The 22,901-nt window shown below is 37.6% G+C and overlaps 1 protein-coding gene across 1 annotated transcript; it reads right to left on the reverse strand.

Annotated features, from left to right (window-relative positions):
• Positions 1-529: 529 nt before the first annotated feature.
• Positions 530-17,871, reverse strand: PROK2 (prokineticin 2). Its single transcript, XM_027863657.1, has 3 exons — positions 17,767-17,871; positions 13,764-13,889; positions 530-752 (listed from the first exon to the last, which is right to left on the reverse strand). The coding sequence occupies exons 1-3, from the start codon at positions 17,869-17,871 to the stop codon at positions 648-650; spliced, it is 336 nt and encodes a 111-aa protein (XP_027719458.1). The 3' UTR covers positions 530-647.
• Positions 17,872-22,901: the final 5,030 nt, after the last annotated feature.

The following is a 22,901-nucleotide window of genomic DNA, read 5'->3' on the forward strand; positions in this document are numbered from 1 at the left end:
TAAGTTGAGATTTAATGTGCCCTGGGGATTGAGAGATATGGAAACAAAAAAAAATGTGTATCTTTTTGGGGAACTGTGATGAGGGAAATGGGAAAACCTAAAAAAAATTAGCCTCCTCCTGACAGTTTAATGGTCATCAAATATGAGTGTAGCTTTGAATTACAGCCAACTTGCCTGTAGGTCTGGAGAAGTTCTGGGATACCTGCACAGACTTCTGGCAATCACAGCCCAGGAAAGATGGTACAACTTCTCCACCAGGCCTATGACTCCCACAAGCTGATGCAGCTAAACTACAGCTGGTTCCTGACCCTGGGTTACACTAGATTACCTTCTTCCTTATCTTTCTGGTAGAGACTCTGGCCTTGGTTTTATAAAATGAAATGAATGTGGAAAAGACAATCTAGTCCATAATACTTTACTTTCAACATTTCTATTCAAAATGCTATCTCCATAAAAACCCATCATTTTTAAATCAAGTCTAAGAATATTGCTTAGGCTTAGATATATTCATTTTTGATGCTTGTGAAGGGAGAAAGTAATAGGATTTTTTTTCCTAGCATATAACTTGGTCATTACAATCACAAGAAAAACTTTAAATACATTAAGTTGCTGTCCACATTTAACTGATTCCATTTCAAAAGTGATCATTATTTCCTGGGTAAACATCTAAATCGGTTAAATGTAGTCCGTACACAGGCCAACCCAGACAGGCAAGGGCAGGTGTGATGCATTCTCTTCCCAAAAAATGGAACCTGGAAATAAACACAACATAGTCACAGATGAATTTTGAGAAAAAAAGATTTATATTTTAATCCTAAATTTTTGAAAGAATCTAATAAATCTACTGACATGAAAGAATAAAATCTATATAAATGATGACATGTGTACTAAAATAGATATAATGGAGTTAAAGAAAACAAATAGACCAGGTATTTTGTCTTTCTTAATTCTGAGACTTGCTGTTTAGTCAATGAGTTGGCTCTCACTCTTTGTGACCCCATTTCAGGTTTCTTGGTAAAGATACTGGAGTGGTTTACCATTTCCTTCTACAGCTCATTTTATAGATGAGGAAACTGAGGCAAATGAGGTTTAAGTGACTTGCCCAGGGTCATACAACTACTAAGTCTATGACGTCAGATTTAAATTTGGGTCCTTCTTACTCCAGGGCTGACACTCTATCTACTGCGCCACCTCACTGCCTTAATTCTGAGATTATAGAACACAAAACACACAGCTCAAAAATCTTTCCATGATGAGGGCTTTCCCAATCCTTCTAATTCCTAGCACCTCTTTAACTTATCCTGCACTTACTTATATTATATATGTACATGCTGCCCCAGCAGCACCAAATGCAAGAACTGGGAAATGTATCTCTAATGAGTAGCAAAGTATCCATCAGGTGCTTAAAAAACACTTGTTGATTGATTTAGCATTACCTAGTAAGCACTTGATACTTTGTCTTTTTTGTTTTCTTTGAGTTTTTCAAATAAATCTATCACTTTATACAGCCTAGAGAAGAGTATCATTTCTTAAGCTACCCAGACCAACATAGCATAGCAAATACAGTTTCCTCTTTCCTAGATGCCAGAAAACAGAATTTATTATATTTTCACAGTAAAGATATAGAAAAATATTGCCTTTAAGGATTGAAAATATAAACTTCTACAATTGAAAAGCAAATAAGCTTTATATAATCAATTATATAATCAATATATAATATATATCATCTACATATATAATATAATCTATATATAATATACATAATCAATTATATAATCAATAATCTATTTCCATAGAATCAGGTTATTAATAATGCACACCACTGGTCAAATACATATTGAAAGGCTTCCACATCTAAAAAGGGTGGAAAGCTTACATGATCCACTACCTCACTGGATTAATGTGAGAGAAGTGCTTTGTTTCAGTTTTCATTTTTTTTAAATTCTGAAATTAATAGACACCAAATCAAATAATCACACAATATAATGATATAATATGTTGTAATATAATATAATATAGTGTATTATAGTATAGTATAATATAATTGCAAAATGTCACATAATATAGCACATAGAAATGCATGATATATGCATTTTTATAGCACATAGAGGTTTACAAAGCACTTTACAAATAGTATCTCATTTTATCTTCATAATAACCCTGAGAGGTAAGTGCTAGGTTATCCCTATTTTACAGATGAGGAAACTGAGGCATATAGTGATTAAATAATTTGCCTAGAGTCCCGATGTTATTAATTATCTGAGGTTGGATTTGAATTCAGGTCTTCTTGACTTCAGGCCCAGTGCTCTATCCTTTGGATATTCACCCATCTGCCTCATATACAAAATAGAATTGTACATGAGACTCCAAAACTCTGTGATGTACAACTTATTTTTCCTTTCCCTATGTAATAAATGTGGGCTGTAATTTGAAGAAAGTCCTTTATAGTTTTCAAAGTATATCTTAATGTGAGAGGGAGGTCAGAATTCTAAAACAGTTGCATGGACTTCTGGGAATCATAGCCTACCTTCTGATTTACAGTTATTTCATAACTTCTCTCTGACCTGAAGGGAAACTGTTATCAGCACCATCCCTAAAGGCATTTGCCCTCAGGGCAAATTATACTGTATCCTATCTACCATATACATCTCTCTTTCTCTCTCTCTCTCTCTCTCTCTCTCTCTCTGATTTCAGTTTCTCCTTTTGTTTAATGAATACTACTCATTTTCTAGTTTTTAAAATTTAATTAAACAAATATTTATTTTATTAATTGGTAAAACTTGCATTGTGACTTTTTAAAGATGTACTTTTGTTATTATTTTATTTATTTGTGTAGGAAAAGTAATTTCTATTTGTCAATGAGAATGAGGAAGTTGACTCGTATGAAGAACTTGATAGGGCCCATCATACTAAACAAATACAGAATTTGATATGCAGCAGTATCGGTGCAAGAGTGGGCAGAGGGAAGATGGCAAAACAGTTGTGTTGGAGAACACAGTTCAAGTCAAGAAATGATCCACAAAGCCAAGGACTTGTTAAGCCTATACTGTGGAGATGGCTGAAGATAGTTTCAATCAGAGTTGATTGTTAAATTTTCAGTTTAAGCATTTATGCCTCAGAAATAAGCAAATGCTACAAATCAGGGCTTGATTTATTGTTTTGTCAATTGTCTGGGCTTAAGAAGATGATGGAGAGAATGTTAATGATGCAGATCAAACTGAAAAGTGTGTCGTGAAAAGTGTGTTTTTTTTTCCCCTGGAGAGCTGGTTGTTAAACATTTACTAGCACACCCCTACTCATACCTATAAACAGTGATTGTTTCCCCAAAAAAGAAAGTCATAAGTTCATAAACTGGAGACTAGTTGAATAAATGGTATATGAATGTAATAGAATACCATTGTGTCATGAGAAATAATGAAAGATATAATTTCAGAGAAACCTGAGAAGACATATGATCTGCTGCAGAGTAAGGTAAGCAGAACCAGAAGGACAATTTATACAATAACATTTTAAAGCAAACAACTCTGAAAAAATTAAGACTTCTGAATGATGCAATAACCAACCATGATTACAGAGGAGTGATGATGAAGCCTGCCACCCACCTGCTGATAGAGATGTAATGGACTCAAGGTGCAAAATGAGGCTTTTTTGGACATGGCCAAAGTAGGAATTTGTTTTGCTTCACTATTCATATTTATTTTTAAAACAAGTTCTTCCAAAGAGATGGAAAGGAGAGAAAATAAGATTTTTGTTAGTTGAAAAAAATTTAAATTTTTAAAAGTCAGAAGGTGTTGGATAAGATAAGCATTAAATTTAAAAAAGGAAATTGACTAAATCTCAATAGGCAGGAAATAACTGCTTCCAGATCGTAGACCGCTGTGGTGCCATAGAAAAAACACTGGGTGTGGAGTCAGGAGACAATTTTGTCCTCACCTCTGCTCTTTTAATGCATGTAAAACACTTTGCAAACCTTAAGGAGCTATGTAAATATTAGCTATTCCTCCTGCTTTCCTCCTTCTCTTCTTTCTGTTTTTCCTCCTCCTTCTCCTCCTTATGTGTGACTTGAGTCAAGTCACTTTATCTTTTTAAAGTTGAGTTTCTTATCCTCTAAAATGTGAATGATAAGACTTGTACTATCACCTCACAGACTTGTGAAAATAAAATGAAATAATGTATGTAAACTCCAAAGAGATACATAACTGTAAATTACTCACATTATTTAAAAATCAGTTATATGTGTGTATTTGGGTCCCTGAGGATTTAGAGTAAGAGTCAAAGATAATGCAAAGAAGACAATGCATTTATTATAATGACAGCAGCTCCAACCTGACTTATTTTAAACAAACAACTGACTTTGAAAAAATAGGAAATGGACAAAAGCAAAGAAACTGACATCATCATTTACCATTTCCTTGAAAAGTTTAATCAACACAAAACAAACACCACAAAGAGAAGGCCTAATGAATCTAGGAACCCACACAATCTGCAAATATTTAGTTTTCTTCACAAGTGGAAACATGTAGTAGCCAAGCACAACACTGGTTTAGTATACAGATTTGTTTAAAAATTCTACAACCACAATGCAAAATTTATCTCACTAGTTTTTTGTTCATTAGCATTGATTAACAAAATAACAAAAGGCAGATGAGAAGATTCAACTAAGACTCTTCATAGGATCATAAATTTAGAGCTCAAAGGGACCTTAGAAACCATTGAGTCCAATCCCTTCATTTTCCAAAGGAGGAAACTGAGGTACAGAGAAGTTAGGTGATATGCTCAGTTACATAGTGTCTGAGGCAGGATCTGAATCTAGGTTTTCCCGACTCAAAATCAGTGGTTTTAGAACAATGACAAACTAGATACAAGAAACATACGACTGGCATTTTTGTAGTGATCTAATATAATGTAATTTAATTTCTCATTAAGGAAACCAGAACTATCACATTTGGACTCTCTACCATCGGTGTACCTAATTTATTGTGTGAGGAAGGAAGTGGCAATAGCAGCTGGATGCAACCAAATATATACAGGAGAAATCCATGCTGAAGGGAGATAGAACATTAAAGCCATTTAGGGATCCAATCTCAAGAGACCTAAAGAAGTAGGGAGATGAGGATTCTATTAAAAAAAAAAAAGGCAAGAACAAGGATGGGGCTTTTAGCACAGAAAGGTGACCAAGACATTACTAATAACTATGAATCTATGCATAATTCCTGCTTTCTCATTTCTATAAAAACTTTATGGGGAAGTTCTATGTACCCACTGAGGGTATAAAACCCATCTGTGACAACAGTTGCAAAAACAACATGCCAAAACCATGTCATTTCTACAACCACTAAAACTTCTCAGTTAATCTTCTCAGTTCATGTTTCCTCACGTGGCATACTTAGTAGACAGCATCAGAGACAGTTTGTTATTTCCCAAGTTCTAACTCCCTTGCCCCCACCCCAGTCTCATTTCCTTTTCTGTTTCAGTCTGAATATTTAAACTTTTAGACATAAACATTATCAAGGTTATCTGGGCATCCTCATGAACTGTTTAGAAGACAGGTGCTATGGGAGACTACTTATTTATTAAATGCCTTATTCATCAAATGAGATGTGTCACAAAACTCTCTTTCACGTGAACGCTTGAAGTGAAATCCATGAAGAAAAGGCCCAACAGGCTGGACTTCTCATTATTAACCTTATTATTACTAAAGGTTAAATGAACACTACCACATCAAGAGGTACTCTCCCTCTGCAAGTTCCTTTCAGGCAGGTTCCAACACTCCACCAGGCACACAACCAATGCTAGTTTTCTCCAGGGAGTCCTCTACTAGCAGGATACTGAGTTGGGGAAATGGGTGTACGTTTTTATTTTGAACATTGTATATTCTGACTTTTTTGATATCTGACTTTTTTTCCTGCACACCCTAAGCCCATGGATTTGGGCAAATTTTCAAGGCTTTTCAAACATCTGACTCCAAAGGATCAGACTGGTTTTGTCACGTAATTTAAAAAAAAATACAGATGATCAGGTTGCCTTCTTTTGGTGTGTCCAGAAGTTAATTCCAACATACATCCCAGATCCTCAATGACCAAAGGGAGCACCCAGGGACAGACACTAAATTGGTTTTAGAGAAAGCAATATAACATAATGGAAATTCAGAGGACCTGGGCTCGAATGCTTGCTTGGTCACTTAACCATGAAACTTTGGGCAAATCAATACTGTTTCTTTATCTCTAAAAATGAAGAATTTTGACCAAGTGATCGCTAAGATTCTTTCTTGTTCTTAATCTTATGAAGGGAAGATATGGGAAGCGAATAAGCATTATATAGCACTTACTATGTGCCAGGCATTGTGCTAAGTGCTTTACAAATACTATCTCATTTGATCCTCACAACAACCCTTGGAAAAAGTGCTGTTATTATTTCCATTTTACAATTGCAGAAACAGAAGCAAACAGAGTTTAAGTGACTTGCCCAGGATCATGCAGCTAGCAAGTATCTGAGGCTGGATTCAAATTGAGGTTTTCTTGCCTCCACACTTAATATTCTACCTACTGTGCCACCTTGCTGTATAATGCTTATGAAACCACTGAAGTGAATAAGAGTTTTGTGTAGCACGTCCTATGTCAGTCAAACAATTGACTGGAAGGCATACAGAATATAAGATCACACTGTGTCTACAGTTTATTTATTTTTTTATAAATGTATTTGGCTTGGTAGAACAAAATATTACCTTGCAGGCTCTCATTAGACACGTTCTTTCCCACACATACATTAAATCAGTATAAGACTACTTCTGAAATTCAATTATGGAGATAACCTTTTCAATGATCTGCTAATTACTGACATCAAGTGAGATGTTTAACAGCAAGATACATTAACTTAAAGGGTTCACCAGTGTCACAGAAATTATCTGAGACAAAGTCCAAATGAAAGGATTCCCTATTGATAGGTGAGGTTCTCTAGATGTAACTATTTTCAGATGACGTCATATAGCAGATTGAGAGGTGGTCATAAAACTAGGAAGCCTTGGGTTTAAGTCTTGGTTCTGACCCCTACTGGCTACATGACACCAGAAAAATGACTTAGCCTCTTCTTGTTTTAGGCGACTCTCTAAGACAGTAAACTGCAGAGTAGGTATCCACTTGTACAGTATTTATATAGGAAGTTTCCTCATCTGGAAATTCTCTACACCAATGAAATCATAGATCCAGTCCCTACCATTATTATGATAATTAAAACAAGCTTTTGTCTAGTAAAAAGGCCTTCAAGGGGGAATCCACAAAACTAGAAAAGACAATGACCTAACCATTTAGGTCAATCAGAAAAGCATCAGGGGTGAAAAATGCATATTCTCCAGAATATGATCTATAGAAAATGGACTATTGAATTAATTCATCAATCGCTATGTCTTGACACATGACTGAAATGTTCAAAAATCTTCAATGATTCCTTACTGCTTACCAAATAAAGTCCAAATTCCTTAGCTTGACATTCAGGGCCCCCTACAACTGTCCTCCTATCTGCCTCTTCAGCTTTATAATTCATTATTCTACACCATATACACTAAGCTTCACTCAAACTGGACTTTTGGTCTTACTCCATAGCCCATACCTTTTTTGAAGCCAGACAGAAGCAAAGTCCTCTAATTACTTATCTTATGCACTTGCCACATTTTCTTTTATCGTATAGCAAGCAACTGACTAGGATAGCCTACAGAGACTCAGGGGGTTATATCAATGAAGTCATGGACCCTTGGAATACTCTGGTTATTTGTGTACACATCCTCTCCATTAACTGATGAAAACTCCTGGAAGGAAGAGATCATATCTTATTTATCTTTGGAGCTTTGTAAAATTTAGCACAGTACCCCATTCACAGCAGGCATTAAATAAGTATCTGTTAAATAAATGGAAAAATAATGGAAGCTAATTCAAAAGTGAATATTTGCAAAAGAAGAAAAATTTTCAATTGGAAAATCAAGCGTAATACAAAAAAATCACTATGCATACAAAACTTTCAGATTGAAACTCAACCCCTTCATATGACTAATTTGAATGGGAATAAAGTAGCTAATTTATTATGTAACTGTTTGAATCTGTAGGTATTAATATGCGAACCCCAATTATAAGGAAAGGCCTCTTGCAAGGTGGGATTTGAGCTGAACCTTGAAGGAAGCCATGGAAACCAGGAATTGGAGGTGAAGAAAGAAAGCATTCTAGACATGTGGAACATTTATTGGAAAGAAGAGGAGTTAAGAGATGAAGTGTCGAATTTGAAGACTAGGCCGGGGGCAACTAAGCCATTATCCCTGTATCATGAAGTATATGCAGGAGAGTGAAATGTAAAAAAAAAAAATTGGGAGGAGCCAGTTGTGAAGGTTTTAAAATGCAAAATGGAGGATTTTGGATTGGATCCTAGAGGTAATAGGGAGCCATTAGAGTTTAACGAGTAGTGGAATGTTGTGGTACAATCTGTGTCTTAGAAAAATCACTTTGGCAGCTGATTGAAGGATGGACTGGAGTGGAAACAGACAAGTTACAGTGCAAATTGGAAGGTTATTGTAGTAGTCAAGGTGTGAGGTAATAAAGACCTGAACCAGTGTAAAGGTTGTGTGACTGGAGAGAAGGAGACCCATAGAAGAGATGTGATGACAGCTAATTTGTTGTGAAATCTTGTTCCTATGTGGGACCAAGGTGAGTGAGGCATAGAAGATGGCATTGAGACTGAAGGCATGGGCAGCTGATGAGATAGGAGTGGCCTTAACTTTAACAGGGAAATCAGGAAGAGGCCAGGATTTGGGGGAAATGATAATGAAATCTGGTTTGGATGTGTTGCATTTGAGATGCCTATGGGACATCCACTTCAGTTTAGGGGAATGTTAGGCCTGGATACACAGATCTGGGAATAATCTGTATAGAGATAACTGAACCCATGGGAGCTGATGAATCACCTAGCCACAGAATACAGAGAGGAGAGAGGAGGTCCAGGGCAGAGTCTTGGAGGACACCTAGGATTGTTAGGTATGACTTGGATGAAGAGCCAGCAATGGATGTTAAGGAGTGGTCAGACAGAGTGGAACCAGTAGAAAGTGGTGTCACGAGAACTTAGAGAAGAGAGAGTATCCAGTAGAAGGGAATAATTTACAGTGTCAAAGGTGGCAGGGATCTTGGTAGCCTTTACCAGCTGACTGCAGTTTGAGAACAACTGATTAACATTTCTTTTTGCAAGTCAGAAAATCAGACTTTCACGTGATAGTTTTGTAGAATCAAAGAATGACAGTTAGGTGGGGTATCCCTATGTAGAATTCGTGACAAGAATGTTACAATCTCACCTGGGAAAGAGTACTGTCAAATTCTATGCATTATTCTTTCTAGCATAGTGGACATTTTCTGTTTTTACCACCAATTGTCAAAATAGGAGATTATAATGAAAAATCTAATTATAAAGTTTTAGCCTCGCAATATAAATGTCAAATATGAAAATGTTAGTGATTCACTTGTGTCTCAGAGGAAAAGAAAAACATTTAAACAAATTTTCCTGGATTTCAATTCTTGGGTTTTTTTTTTTTTTGATATCAATTCTTTTAAGTCTGACCTTTAATTCCATCTTTTTAAAAGCAATGACCGAGCTAAAGTAAAACAGAAAGTTTGAAATTTATATAACTATAACTTTCATTTAGTCCCACTTTTCTGTTTCCTGACAACCTATCCATCAATTTTTTTAAAAAAATGTAATTTATCTTTCATATCAAACAGAATTTTTTCTATACATTCTTCCATTGGATAACTGCAGACATTTAATCTTAAGAGTCGCAGCTAGGTGGTGTAGTGCCGGGGGTTCAGTCCCAAAAATCTGAGTTCAAATCCTGTCTCAGACACTTATTAGCTATGTGACCCTGGGCAAATCACTCAACCCTGTTTGCCTCAGTTTACTCATCTGTAAAATGAGCTGGAGAAGGAAATGGCAAACTTCTTCAGTTTTTTTCCCCAAGAAAACCCTAAATGGGGCAACAAGGAGTCAAACATGAGTGAAATGACTGAATAACAACACAACAAAATCTTGAAAGAAGCAATGTGGTGAATACAAGGTTGGCTTCAGATTCAGACAGACCCAGGTTTAGATTCCAACCTGACATATACTGGCTGTGTGTTCCTGGAGGACAAGTCATTTAAACTCTGTGCTGTAGACAATTCTCTAGGATTACAGGTTACAGAATTCTTGTAGATGGGCATTTATAGAGATGTCTTCTTTACAGTAATGAAATCACTAATCCATACCTTCTCCCAGCTAACTTTCCCCTCTCTGCCTTCAAAAATATATTAAGGGTGTACTTGAATGTTGGCCCATAGTATATAAAGTACTAGATTAGAATCAGGAAAACCTGGGCTAAAATCTTGCCTCTGTTATTCTGAGAAAGTTACTCAGTTTCTGAACTTCACTTACCTTAAAGGTTTATTATCAAGGTCAAATGAAAGAATCGTGGATCTGGCATCAGACGATCCCAGCCTGAATCCTGGCTCATATTTACTACCTATGTGACCTTTCTGATCCTCATCTGTAAAATGAGAACTCTACAGCCGCTAACAACCCTTCTAGATCTAATTCAGCTAATCTGATCACATAAACATGTCAAGCATTTTACAAACAGTAAAGTGTTTGAGAATTGTCAGTGCTTATTTTTATTCTGATAAATTGAATGCTCTTTAAAGTTGTTCAGTTTCCAACAATATGGAATTTCTGTTTCTTTATCTGTTAAAGGAAAAGGTCAGACTAAGAGATCTTTCTAAGGTACCTTCCAATTCTATATCCTGTCCTCCTTTGCAGACCCTGGCTATATGTTAGACATTCAACATACTTTAATCAGACTGTAAAGAAGACTCATAATGAAAAATCAGATGCTATTTTCATGGACTTAATTACTAGAAGCGTCAGGAAAACAAGAAAATGTATTGCTGCCTACAGAGAGAAGATGAAGTTTACATACGAAAAAAATCTCAGAATTGGAAGACCATTAAATGCAGCCAATAACTGAACAACATTCTCTATGATATGCCTGGTAGGTGATCATCCATTGTGGGCTTGGGGACCTCTAGTGAGAGGGGGACTCACTACCTCCCAAGGCAGCCCATTCTTCATTTGAAGAGTTCAAAATGTTAGCACATTTTTTCCTAACCTCAAGCCCAAAACTGCCTCCAGAGTTGTAATTAGCATTACTGGCATCCGAAGCCAAGCATCAGAAAATGTACTGTGTAAGAAGAATGAAAAGTACCCACCAAGAAACTTTTGAGGAGTCTGAGTTCTGGTAGAGATTTGTCCTGAGGGGAGAAAAGAGCCTCCAAAACTGTCACTCCTAGTGGGGACTACCTGTCTACAAGGCTGCTGCTAGGGAGTCCACTAGGAGATTACAGAGCAAAGTGAGCCAGATGGGAGGAGTGGACCCCAGCTGGGCTGAGTCCTGAAGACAAAGGAATGGGAGGAAGCAGGCCATCTGATAGTTTCCCGTTTCAAAGAATTATTTTGGCTAATGAGATAGAAATTCAGGTGTTTCTGAACACTTTAGATAAAAAGATTTGATCTGTGAAGTTTGGATTCAGTCAAAGGGCTGCACTTGAGGACCCAGAGGGCCACATGTGGCCTTGAGGCAGCAGGTTCCCCACCCCTGCTTTAGGAATTCCAGAACTATTATTGCCCTTTAAGTATTAGCATTCGGGGTCAATGCCCCAATTGACCTGTCCTAGTTACTGCTGTTTTCATTCTACCTAATGCTCCTAGTTCTTCCTTGTAGGGCCAAGCTGGACAAGTCTAACCTTTTTCCATGTGACTATCCCTCAAAAACACAAGGACAGTTGTCACGTCTCCCCATGTCTTTTCTTCTCTTGTTAAATATCACCCAGTTCCTTCAACTTATATTTGCATGATATGATTTGAGGCCCTTCACCAATCTTGGTAGTTTTCCTCTGGATGCCCCTCAGTCTATCAACGCCTATTTTGAAATGTGGTACTCAGAATTAAATACAATTCTGCAGATGGTGTCTAATCAGGTGGAGACCCTGAGATAACCAAGATTCAGGGGACTCAGCTAAGGAATTACACTGAAACAAACACCTCATATGGTAAACTCACAAGTCAGTTGGGCTAAATTCAATTTTTAGATTTTTTTTAACTTTTGTAACATTTTTTCTTTTGCCTTCATTAAGCCAAAAATATTCATTTGATAGGTTTTTTATTTTTTTTTACTCTTTTCAGTTCATTGTTTGGATATCATGTAACCAGTCTCAATAATTTTTGTGAAGGCCATTTGATGAGTTTGCTTATAATAATATCCTATGTAAAGCAAAACATTTTTCAGAGACAATTTAAATAAAAATGAAAAAAAAAACCAAACTGTTCTCATCTGAACAACTGATACAAACCTACAAATGACTCATTTTCAATACTACTGATTAAGAACCTTAACAAAATGCTAATGATGGTAAGTAGCACCTTGACCTTCCTCCCAATAAGTTGACATTGAAATAGATGACTAACACTTGAATCTCCTCTCTTTTTACACAACTATTAGAGAGTGGCAAGGAAGCTTGTGTGGTATAAGGGTGTGGAGGAACAATTTAACCATAACCAGAAACATATCTCAGTGAAGCTATGGAAAAGCTGAAGAGCCAACTCCATGCTCAGCTGTTCATGTACAACTCCCAAGTTATATTATTTAATATAAACCCAGAGAACTAAAAACAAGCCAACTGGTCAAAATTTATTACATTAAAATTCCCTCTGAAGAGCAGCAACATTAATTTTTCCCTGTAACCATGGAGTACAGGAAAGATGGTAAAATGCTTGGCTGTGTTACAGTTTTAAACTTTAAACCACATGTGAAAAAACTTTCCTTTCCTTTTTGAACAAAGAGTTCAAATTTTTTAAAATATTCAATCAAGCTTAAAATGTGAAAATAGTGTCTCCTTTTTAATGACACCTACCAATTTTTTTTCTCTTCTTGCAATGAGAGACAGTTGAACCCTGACCAAATAATGGACAATTTTGGTCCAGAAAGGAAAAAAAAAATAATGAAATACACTTCTTTCCTCTCCATAGAGATGGAAGATTACAGGTATGCATATGATGTTAGATATGGCTGCTTAATTGTCTTTCTGTTGCAAGGAGAGTAAAAGGGGATGTTAATACATTACTTTCCATCATTGGGAAATGATTATGGTATAAATCAACATGTATCATTGATACATTAAATGGTAGAATAAATGAACCATCAATCAAAATTAAAATTAAAAAAATGGTTTTAAAACTGAGTAATGCAATGAATATCTGTGATAACAGAAAAATAAGAACACATTTGACTGTGCACTATGAATAAATATGACATTCACTTTTTTCAATATTTAGACAAACCTAGTTTTGTAAAGAGACATATACCAAGGTATTATGGGCTCTGTACCTAAATTAAATTTTACCCTGTATAATTTTAGGGTGACTTCACACACAGCAAAACAGATTTCTGTTTTATATTAATTTTTCCCTTTGTACTATGAAATAAATGGCTTAAGCTTAATCAGAATCTTTCTGAAGTCCTTCTTACTAGGGTTTTTGTCATCTACTCTATCCTCCCTTACAGGTGGGAATCAATATATGAGTAGAACTGCCCAAAACATCACATTTCAATGTTGTTCTCCATGCTACCCAGGCCTTCGTATCTTAAGACCATTATTCATTCCCCCGTCAATTATACCAATGTATGAGAATCATGGTCAAATACTAACTTTCCGAGTCAAAGGATGGCAGCTATCTCCCACGTTGCCCATTGGGGTACACATTCGGAGGCTTCTGATCCAAATACTAACAGCACAGCACATGCCACCCCCACATTGGGGGTCCTTGTCACAAGCCTGAAAACAAGAAATAAGTAGAATCAATTAGGCAAAGGACATTTTACTCTTTAAAAAAATATCTAAACATAATGTGATCAAATAATATGACCAATACAGTGGCTGGCACGTGGTAGATGCTTAACAAATGCTTCTTGAGTTGTGGTAACTTATGAGTAGGCAGTTAGGTGACAGTGAATAGAGTGTTGGGCTTGAGGGTAGAAAGATAGGATTTCAAATCCTGCCTCTGATACTTACTGGCTATGTGACCCTGGGCAAGTCACTAAGTGCTATCAGCCTCAGTTTTCCCAACTATAAAATGGGGATAATAATAGCACCCATTTCACAGGGTTATTGTGAGGATCAAATGAAATAATATTTATAAAGTACTTTGCAAACCTTTACATGCTATATAATGCTATGAGTAGATACATACGTACATATATACATACACACACATACATACACACATATGATTATATATGTGTGTATTCAGTTACATATACTGTTTCAAAAAGGACTAAACACTGTCCCTATTTTATTAAAACCTCAAATGTAAGGATGTAAAATCAAGTTTCTGTTTCTAGCATTTTATGGTTGAATTGCCTTTGAACTGAAAAACTACCACATGTATTATTCTTACACCATACAAGGCCATTACGAACTATATGTTAAATAACAAGATTTCATGACTATTAACTGCAGAATCTCTTAGGCCTGAGTTTTAAAGGATTTTAAAAGTCTACAGAAGTAGAGTGAAATGCTAGACATCCAGAAATTCACCAATATGAATTTCAGAAGTGCTCATTTTTCCCAAATTAGTTTATGCCGCTTGATTTTTCTTGTCCAATTATCTTAGTCCTTTAACATTTACAATTTCTCCATATAAAATAACCTTTATAGAGGCCAGTATGATCATATTAAGACCCCTTTTTTTATTAATTAGAAACAACTACTGCCTTAAGTCTGTAAATTTTAAGTAGGAAGATTTTGGTTTAGAAGAATATCTTTATTTATGTATCACCCAAATCATTCAGCTAGGAGCTCTATAAAATGGTAAAACCAATGGGTGCTTTCATCCCTCCCTATCGAAAGCATCAGATGACTAAATGTAATTGACTCAGACAAGGAATCCTAAACACTGATTCCTACAGATGCACCATCCTAATATAAAAATTAAATCCTAACATAGAATTAAATTAAGATACAACAAAAATGACATGAAGGAATCTCAACACATCATTAAATATGAAAAGTAATATGTTATGGTAAATCTAAAACATGTTAGAAAATGTACTTTAAAAATAGAGAATAAGAAAGATGTATATTACATTTTTACATGTGTAATAGACCTCAAATTATGATCTCATCCTATATCACACTTCTACAGGACACTGAGATAACAGCTAAGTCCCTAATTTACTACAAATCATAACTTATGTTTACCTGAAATGGCTAAAATTATTCTTCAAATTTCTCAGCCAATATAGTAGCCATATTTCTCAAAATAAAGATATACATTACAATGCTACAATGATTTGTTCTTCAAGTGACCAACTTTTAAGTTCTAGTGGTTAGGATGTCTGTCTAAAACCAAACAGATATGAGAAAATGCAAGCTTTTTAATCAATTATCTGGGTGTTTGGAGTTATAATGAAAAAATATCCAAATGTTTGACTAATACTTAACCTTTCATCTGAATGTTTGATGTCATAGATGTACAAATATTTTTTTCAGAAATTCATTTTCATACAATAATTATCTTAAATCTGTATGAATAGATCTATCCCTTTCTAATTATGTCTATCTAAAATAAAAACATTTATGATCAGCATTATAGTTTTTGTGCTTAAATATGTGCTAAATCTTTATCTCTGAAGCTTCATTGGCTTTGTCAGCAGAACAAACAAAAATTCAAATAATGACAAAAAATGCCACAGACAATTTAACGTCTGACATCGTGAAGACAACATTGCCAGATAATTGATCAACTTTTCCACTTTCCATCCAGACTTTGACTATCAGGGAAACAAAGATATAAATTCTCCTTTGCTTATCAGTAATACTTAAAATTACTTTAAAAAACAATCCAGGATAATAAAATTGCTCTAACATGTACAATAAATTATGAGAGTCATTCATCTTATTCAGAAAAATGATAAAATGCTTTGCTTTATTCAAATTATATTTATAAAGGTGAATATGCTGGTTTTTACATTCTCTAATGTCTTTTATTCTTAACCTACTGACATTCATTCAAATGACACACTGTAAGAGGGTTGGAATAAACAGAATATCCCAGAAGTCTAAGCTTAAAACTGCACTAAGACTTCTGGGACACTCTGCATCTATTGATATTGCAACAGCATCTTTTACTAAGAGGTTTTATAAGTTTCTGCAAGACAGTTAAAATTAAGTAGAACACCCCTTCCCTTAAGGTCCAAAACTGCACAAAACGTCATAAGCTCAACTAACTTATTGACAGAGTCATTTTCTGGCTAAAGGGGAGTCAGAGGCACATTTTTATTAGCAAGCAAGTAATTACCATACAGGGTCTTCTTTGTGAAATACTGTGAATTCTGAACCATTGGAAAAAAATTTTAAATCACTTGGATATTAAAGCACCTTATTTTCAAGGTACATATTATGTACCAGTTATAATCATTTCAAAAACACAAATTGTTCTAATGAGTGAAACTAGCGGTTTTAATTACTTGAGTATTTTAGCAGGTGTATAAAACAATTCGACCGATTACAATTTTGAGGACTATAGTTTTCCAAATGGAAAATGGACTGTACTATTAAATTTAAACTTGGTGATGGTATTTTGTTACTTAAATTTTTCCAGTGAGGACAAACTATTTAACACAACACTGGAGAAAAAAGTTACACTAGTTTTTCCCTTTCAAGAAAAAAAAAATGAAGACTTCTGTCATTTTTCTATGTTTAAACAATATTCATGGGTTTGGGTTTTTTGGGGTGGTAGGGAAGGGAAGAAGAAAACATTACTCCATAATTTCGCTAAAGAACTAAGTAATGGAATAGAGACTTGCGGTTTCACGTACAGTTCTCATTATCTGCTCTGCTTTGTATATGGAAATACTCCTTTTATTCGGTGTTTGTGAAATTCAGAATAAAAAAATTAAAAATCGGTTAAGCAAAACCGGCAGAAAAAAAGAAGCCCAAGAGTTAGGAGCCGTAGTCTCTGGTTTTCACGTTAATGATCAAGACTCGGTAATGGAAAACAGTTTCAAAGCTAACCTCAGAAAGAAGAGCGGTACCCACAGAGAAATGTATACAAACGCTGCACAAAGAGAACAGAACAAAGTGCCTCCAGCTCATTTCGCTGCTGCTGCTCAGACTCAGGTTGGAGAGTGGATCTCTGCATTTTTATTTGGGGGTGGGGGTCACGAATAAGGAGCAAAAAATAATGAGGGAAATGAGACGGAAAACCGGAGCCACCAAAATTGAGAGAGAGGTTGGGCAACCGGGGGCAGGGGGAAAGGGGTCGCTTCCCTGCTCTGGGGGTCAGACAGCTGCAGGGGTCAAGCTCAAGGGTGCATTAGGGTCTCTCTCGGAGCAGACTCCACGCAGTGTCAAAACCGAAGACAAGGTACAGACCTCTCCCTCGCTCTTGCCCCACCCCCGTCCTTTCGAAGCCTGGCGCCCCCAAACCGCCACGACTCTCCTGCCCCAGTCCCTGCAACCGCGGACACTCAGACGGCGGCGGGATAGACGGGTCAACAGACAACTTTCCTTTCGCCAGTGAGTTTGGCCGAGGGACAGACTGCCTGCGGACCCAAGCCCAGGGTTCTGGGTGTTACCAGCTCCCTGCCGGCAGGGGTGGAGCAGGGTAGGGTGGGGCCGGGGCAGGTGTAGGACCGCAGGCGCCTCTTACCCCAGTGATGACGGCGGTGTTGCCCGAGGGCGGCAGGAGCAACAGGAGTCCGAGCACCAGGAGCAGCGTCAGCGGAGAGCACGGGGCGCGGCGCGGGGTCCTCATGGCGCCCTCTGCCCGGGGAGCGGGCAGAGAGCCGGAGCGAGCCGAGGCGGAGGGAGCGGAGGGCGTGCAGGCTGCTACCGGGCGCTGGAGGGGGCCAGGCAATGGGACTCGGGGCGCACGAGGTGGCAGGGGACGCCTGGACCGGAGGGGAGCGGACGGGACGAGCGCCCAGACGGGCAGGGAAGGAGCGCACCGACGGGAGCCCCGGGACCGTCGGGACCGTTGGGGCGAGTCTGGAGCGCGCGGGAGACGAGAGGCCGGCGGAAGGAGGGGCTGGGAGAGCAGACAACTGGAAGCGCCGGTGGCGAAGGCGAGAGGCGGAGAGGAGGAGAGCCCAGCTGCCTGGGCGGCTCCCCGGAGCATCCTCCGGAGGCGAGCCGTTATAAAGAGCCCGGGGCCGCTCGGCGAGCCCCACCATGAGTCACTGCTGCGCCCGCCCGCCCGCGACGCGCGTAAAGAGGCCGTGGCTCACGCGCACACACGGAGTCCAGGGACGAAGGCTGCAAACATACTCACAGGCACACACGCGCACATGCAGTTAGGGGCGAGGGGCTGTACACACACACACGGGCGCACACACGGAACCTAAGGGTGAGGCTCAGCACACAGGCACGCACACGCACAGAGTCCAAGGACTAGACACTATTGGCAGCAGACTTGCCCACATGGTCCAGGTATGAGACATTAAGTACTTCTGAGAAAACCATGACCAGAGGATTTTCTCCCCCACCTTCCGAGCATCCATTTTCACACGATAAAACTTAGGAAACCTATATATAGTCTTCCTTTTCAACCCCCGACCCCATCATACACATTCTCAAAGTAGATCAATTTCTCTTCTCCTTCCTTATCTCTCTCCTCTTCCTTTCCACTTATGACTTCTGACATTTCTTCCACATTTCCTCTATTTTCTGATTCTCTTCTCTGCTTTCCCTCTACATTTTGACAGTTACTTACATACATTTCTCCCCCTCATTTTAGCGTTTCCCCAACTCAACTCAAGGCAATTAACTATGAACTTAAAGAAATACTGGTAACATTGGTATTCTTACCCTATGACCTCATGTAGGATCAGAGTTAGATCTGAAGCTAGAAAGTCTTCAATCCCCCTCCCCTCAATTTTATATATGAGAAAAGGCCCAGAGAAATCAAGTGACTTGGGCTCCCGGATTCATAGATCTAGAAGGGACCCAGAAGCCTGAAGTTTGTATGTTGATAGAATTTTTTTCCCAGTAATTATTTCAGCCTCAAATATTTGTTCTTGTCTGGTCTGCCGGTCACGTGCAAACTGAATTTTGATAATAGTTTCAAAATTAGAGGGAACATTCAAAGGCATCTAACTTAACCCTCATTTTACAGCTGAGGAAATAGATGGGCGAGGGGGATGAGTGGGTTAAATGATTTGCCGGAGGCTTCAAAGTTATCAGGTGGTAGAATCCTAATTTGAACTCAGGCCCTTTGACTCCACATCCATTGCTCTATGCACACTGCCCATTTCCATTCATTTTTGGGTTACTTTCTTAGTTTTCTTCTATCTTATTTTCTTTTTAATTATGAAAGACAAAGATTTTAAAAGACGTAGCAGAAATTCCCCTCTGAGATCCCTCTAAGGTTTTCATGATTTCTTTACCTTTTTTTCCTTGATTTGAAAAAAAAAAGTTTTCTCATCTGAAAAGCAGAGTTAGTAAAACTTACACTACCTACATCATGTGTATCTGAGAGCAAGCATGGGAAACCTTATCTTTTTGAGTGAAGTTTTTGGTTAAGCTATTTATGATAAAGAACTGTTAGCACCTGTTGCTTCTTTTATATCTGTTGCTGGATGATGGAATTAAGGACTTCACCGGGAGAGTCCATACTAAGACTTTCTCTTTATCAAATACTCAAATTAAAAGTGGAAATGCAGTCAGTCGGTTATCTGAATGTAAAACAGTTGGATGGATGTTTGTATATATCATAATATTTTACTCTTCCTCCAAATGTTTTAGCATCTTGTAGATACAGCTTTAAACATGGAAAGAAAAAGGAATCTTGCAAGTTATAAAAAAAAGTGTTTAAAATTGAACTCAATTGGAAAATAAATGGAAAAAGTAACAAGTGATGGAATTATGGAAGAGTCTAGTTTTCCAGCCTCAGTGCCAGTACTATTGAGGAAAGGATGCAATGTAAATGTAAAAAACACTCATAACTAATTTTACCATTCCTTTAAAATAGTCTGCTTCATATTCATTATTATTGAATACTAGCTATATGGTTTCCTAAGTGTGGTATGCAGATTGTGACTACACAAATGTCAGCTTTAAAAAGTGGTTGAATTTTAAAAATTATTTTAGTTAATCATAAGGTCGTAGATTAGAATCAGAAAGGACCTTCGAAGCCATTGAATCCTCTATTTTATTTTATACGTGAACAAGCTCAGGAACAGAGAGGTTAAGTGATTTGCCCAGGATTACACAGCCATTAAGAATCTGGTTGCTAGAGTCCAGCATTCCATCTATGCCACCTACTCTAATAAATCAAGAAAAAAAAGCTCTAAAATATTTTTAGATGAGATTATTGAGTTCCATTTCACTTTCAACTATTTTCTCCCTGGCTTTTCCATTATTTTACTCTTTCAGAGTAGAAGTGGATTGAGCCTCTTTTTAGAGGGAGGTTCATCATGAAGAGTTTATGAGAATATTGGAATAGCAGAAGTGGGACACTCATTATAAGTATGGGAAATTTTATATATTTTATGGATCCAAGAGTGGAGAAGGGGAAAAAATCAGTCAGATGGCAAGATTAATGAAACAGGGCCTGGATAAAACCCTTTAAGATCCTGCAAGAGTGTTCTTTCTGAAAATGACAAAAGACTTAATGTAGAAATCTGTTAAAGACTCTGTTGAACACTAACAATGAACTTAATACAATTTAGCTATCATGGCAGTTAGAAATGATGCTTTGAAAGAAACCAAACTTTATAAAATAGGAAGACGTTAAAAGAATCAGTGAGGACAGCTGAATAAAAAAAGCCAAGTAGTAAGCATCACAATAAATTAATGAAATGCGTAGCTGGGTGGAATAGTAGATAAAGGGCCAGGTAGTCAGGAAGACCTGAGTTCAAATGTGACTTCAGACGCTTATTAGCTGTATGACCTTGCACAAATCATTTAACTTTCTGTTTACCTCAGTTTCCTCATCTGCAGAATGGTGATAATGAAGCACCTACCTCCTAGGGTTGTTGTGAGGATCACATGAAATAATAATTGTAAAGTGTCTAACAGAACAATGTTACAGTTTGATTCATTTGAGACCGAAAGAAAGGCAAATAAGAGATACAGAAGAATTACTTAAAATTCAGTTCAGGAGATAATGCCCAGAGGAAATGTGTGTTTCAATGAGCTGGAAACTTTCCCCATGATTGGGGTGTCTCAGTGTGGAGGAATCAAAGGAAATTTGACATAAGGTGGAGACAATCCAACTTCTCCTTCTCCTTCCAGGCCTTTTTCCTGAGGTTCCTGTCAATTTCAGTTTACGTTAATTCATCTCTTCTTTGTCTGCTTGTATTTTTCTTTATATTTATGCTTTGCTCATAAATTGTCTTATTTTTGTGTTGTCCCTCCCCAGCTCTATCACAGATTCATTGCGGGAAGGAACATGAGAGGCTGTCATTTTTTTGGTTCTGTAAACATAGTATGCACTTTATAAATAATTAATGATTGCCTCTGACCTTTTCTTTCATTCTTTGCTGTATCTTCTGTCTCCTGTCTCCTTGGCATGGATAACTTGCATTTATATAGCTCTGGAAGTTTTGCAAAGGAGCTCATTTGGTCTTCACAATAACTCTAGGAAGTAGGTACTTTTATCATCGCAGAGATCATTGAATGGACATGGTCTCAGGCAAACTGACATCTGGGAAAGACCTTAATTTAGAAAGGCCAAGGTCACCCGCTACAGCCTGGGCTGTCGCTGGTCATCTTGACGTTTGTCTTTCTTACCAGTGGATTTCATTGACTATGGAGAAGATACTGAGGCTGATGATTTTTCAGAGCTCTGACTCACATATCCAATTCATTGGCAAGTCAAGACATCCCTCTCATAATGTCATCGCTTCTCTTCGAGAAGGAAGGACATAGAACAACAACAACAATGATTGATTGCATATTATATTCCACATTGTAGATCACCTGAAAATGAGCTATACTGTGGTGAAAGTATGTAGGTGAAGAATTTGCAGTTACGAGTTTGTCCCCAGATGAGGCATTTCCAGACTTTTTAGTTCCATGCCTTTAGATTTCAGTAAATTTCTAGTTGTTATTCAGTCATGTCTGACTCTTTGTGACCCCGTGGGCTATAGCATGCCAATACTGTCCGTGGGGATTTCTTGGTAAAGGTACTGGAGAGATTTGCCATTTCCTTCTCCAATGGATTAAGGCAAACAAAGAGTAAGTGACTTGTCCAGGGCCATACAGCTAGTGTATGAGGCCAGATTTGAACTCAAGTCTTCCTGACTCCAGGCCCAGCACTCTATCCACTGAGCCACCTAGCTGCCTAAACTTCCAGTGCCCCCATTCAATAAAACATCAAATAAATTTTAGAGTTCATCATTGGTGTGTACATAAGAAAATCTTTACCCTCCCATGCAATATGAAAGGAAATAAATTCTAAAGGTTATCTTATACATGTACACAAGAAATCAGGAACTTTACTGATTTCAATAAGATAACGTATTTACTAAATCTTCACTATACTCCTTCTTTTACCTCCGGGGGTTGTATTGAAGAGTGCTGGATCTGGAGGCAGGAAGAAGTGAGTCTGAATGCTGCTTCAGATACTTGCTATCTGTGTGCCCTTGAGCAAGTCACTTAATTTTTGTCTGCCATGGTTTTACTCATCTTTAAAATGGGGATTATAATCGCACGTACCTCACCGGGTTGTTGTGAGGACCAAATGAGAGAACATATGTAAAGTGCTCTACAAATCTTAAAATAATGTTAATGGTAAGTGTTGTTACATTGGGAACCCCTGCCCTAGGCAGGGATGACTCTGCA

Source organism: Vombatus ursinus, unplaced genomic scaffold (assembly GCF_900497805.2).
Source record: "Vombatus ursinus unplaced genomic scaffold, bare-nosed wombat genome assembly UNPS02014773.1, whole genome shotgun sequence".
Lineage (NCBI taxonomy): Eukaryota > Metazoa > Chordata > Mammalia > Diprotodontia > Vombatidae > Vombatus > Vombatus ursinus.

What these genes read in the sequence shown, in the direction of transcription:
- PROK2 (XM_027863657.1), bottom strand. Translation starts at nt 17,871, where the DNA reads ATGAGGACCCCGCGCCGCGCCCCGTGCTCTCCGCTGACGCTGCTCCTG. An exon ending in ACACCGCCGTCATCACTGGG is followed by an intron (nt 13,890 to 17,766) that starts GTAAGAGGCGCC and finishes TCTTGTTTTCAG; the next exon opens with GCTTGTGACAAGGACCCCCA. An exon ending in GCCATCCTTTGACTCGGAAA is followed by an intron (nt 753 to 13,763) that starts GTTAGTATTTGA and finishes GTTTATTTCCAG; the next exon opens with GTTCCATTTTTTGGGAAGAG.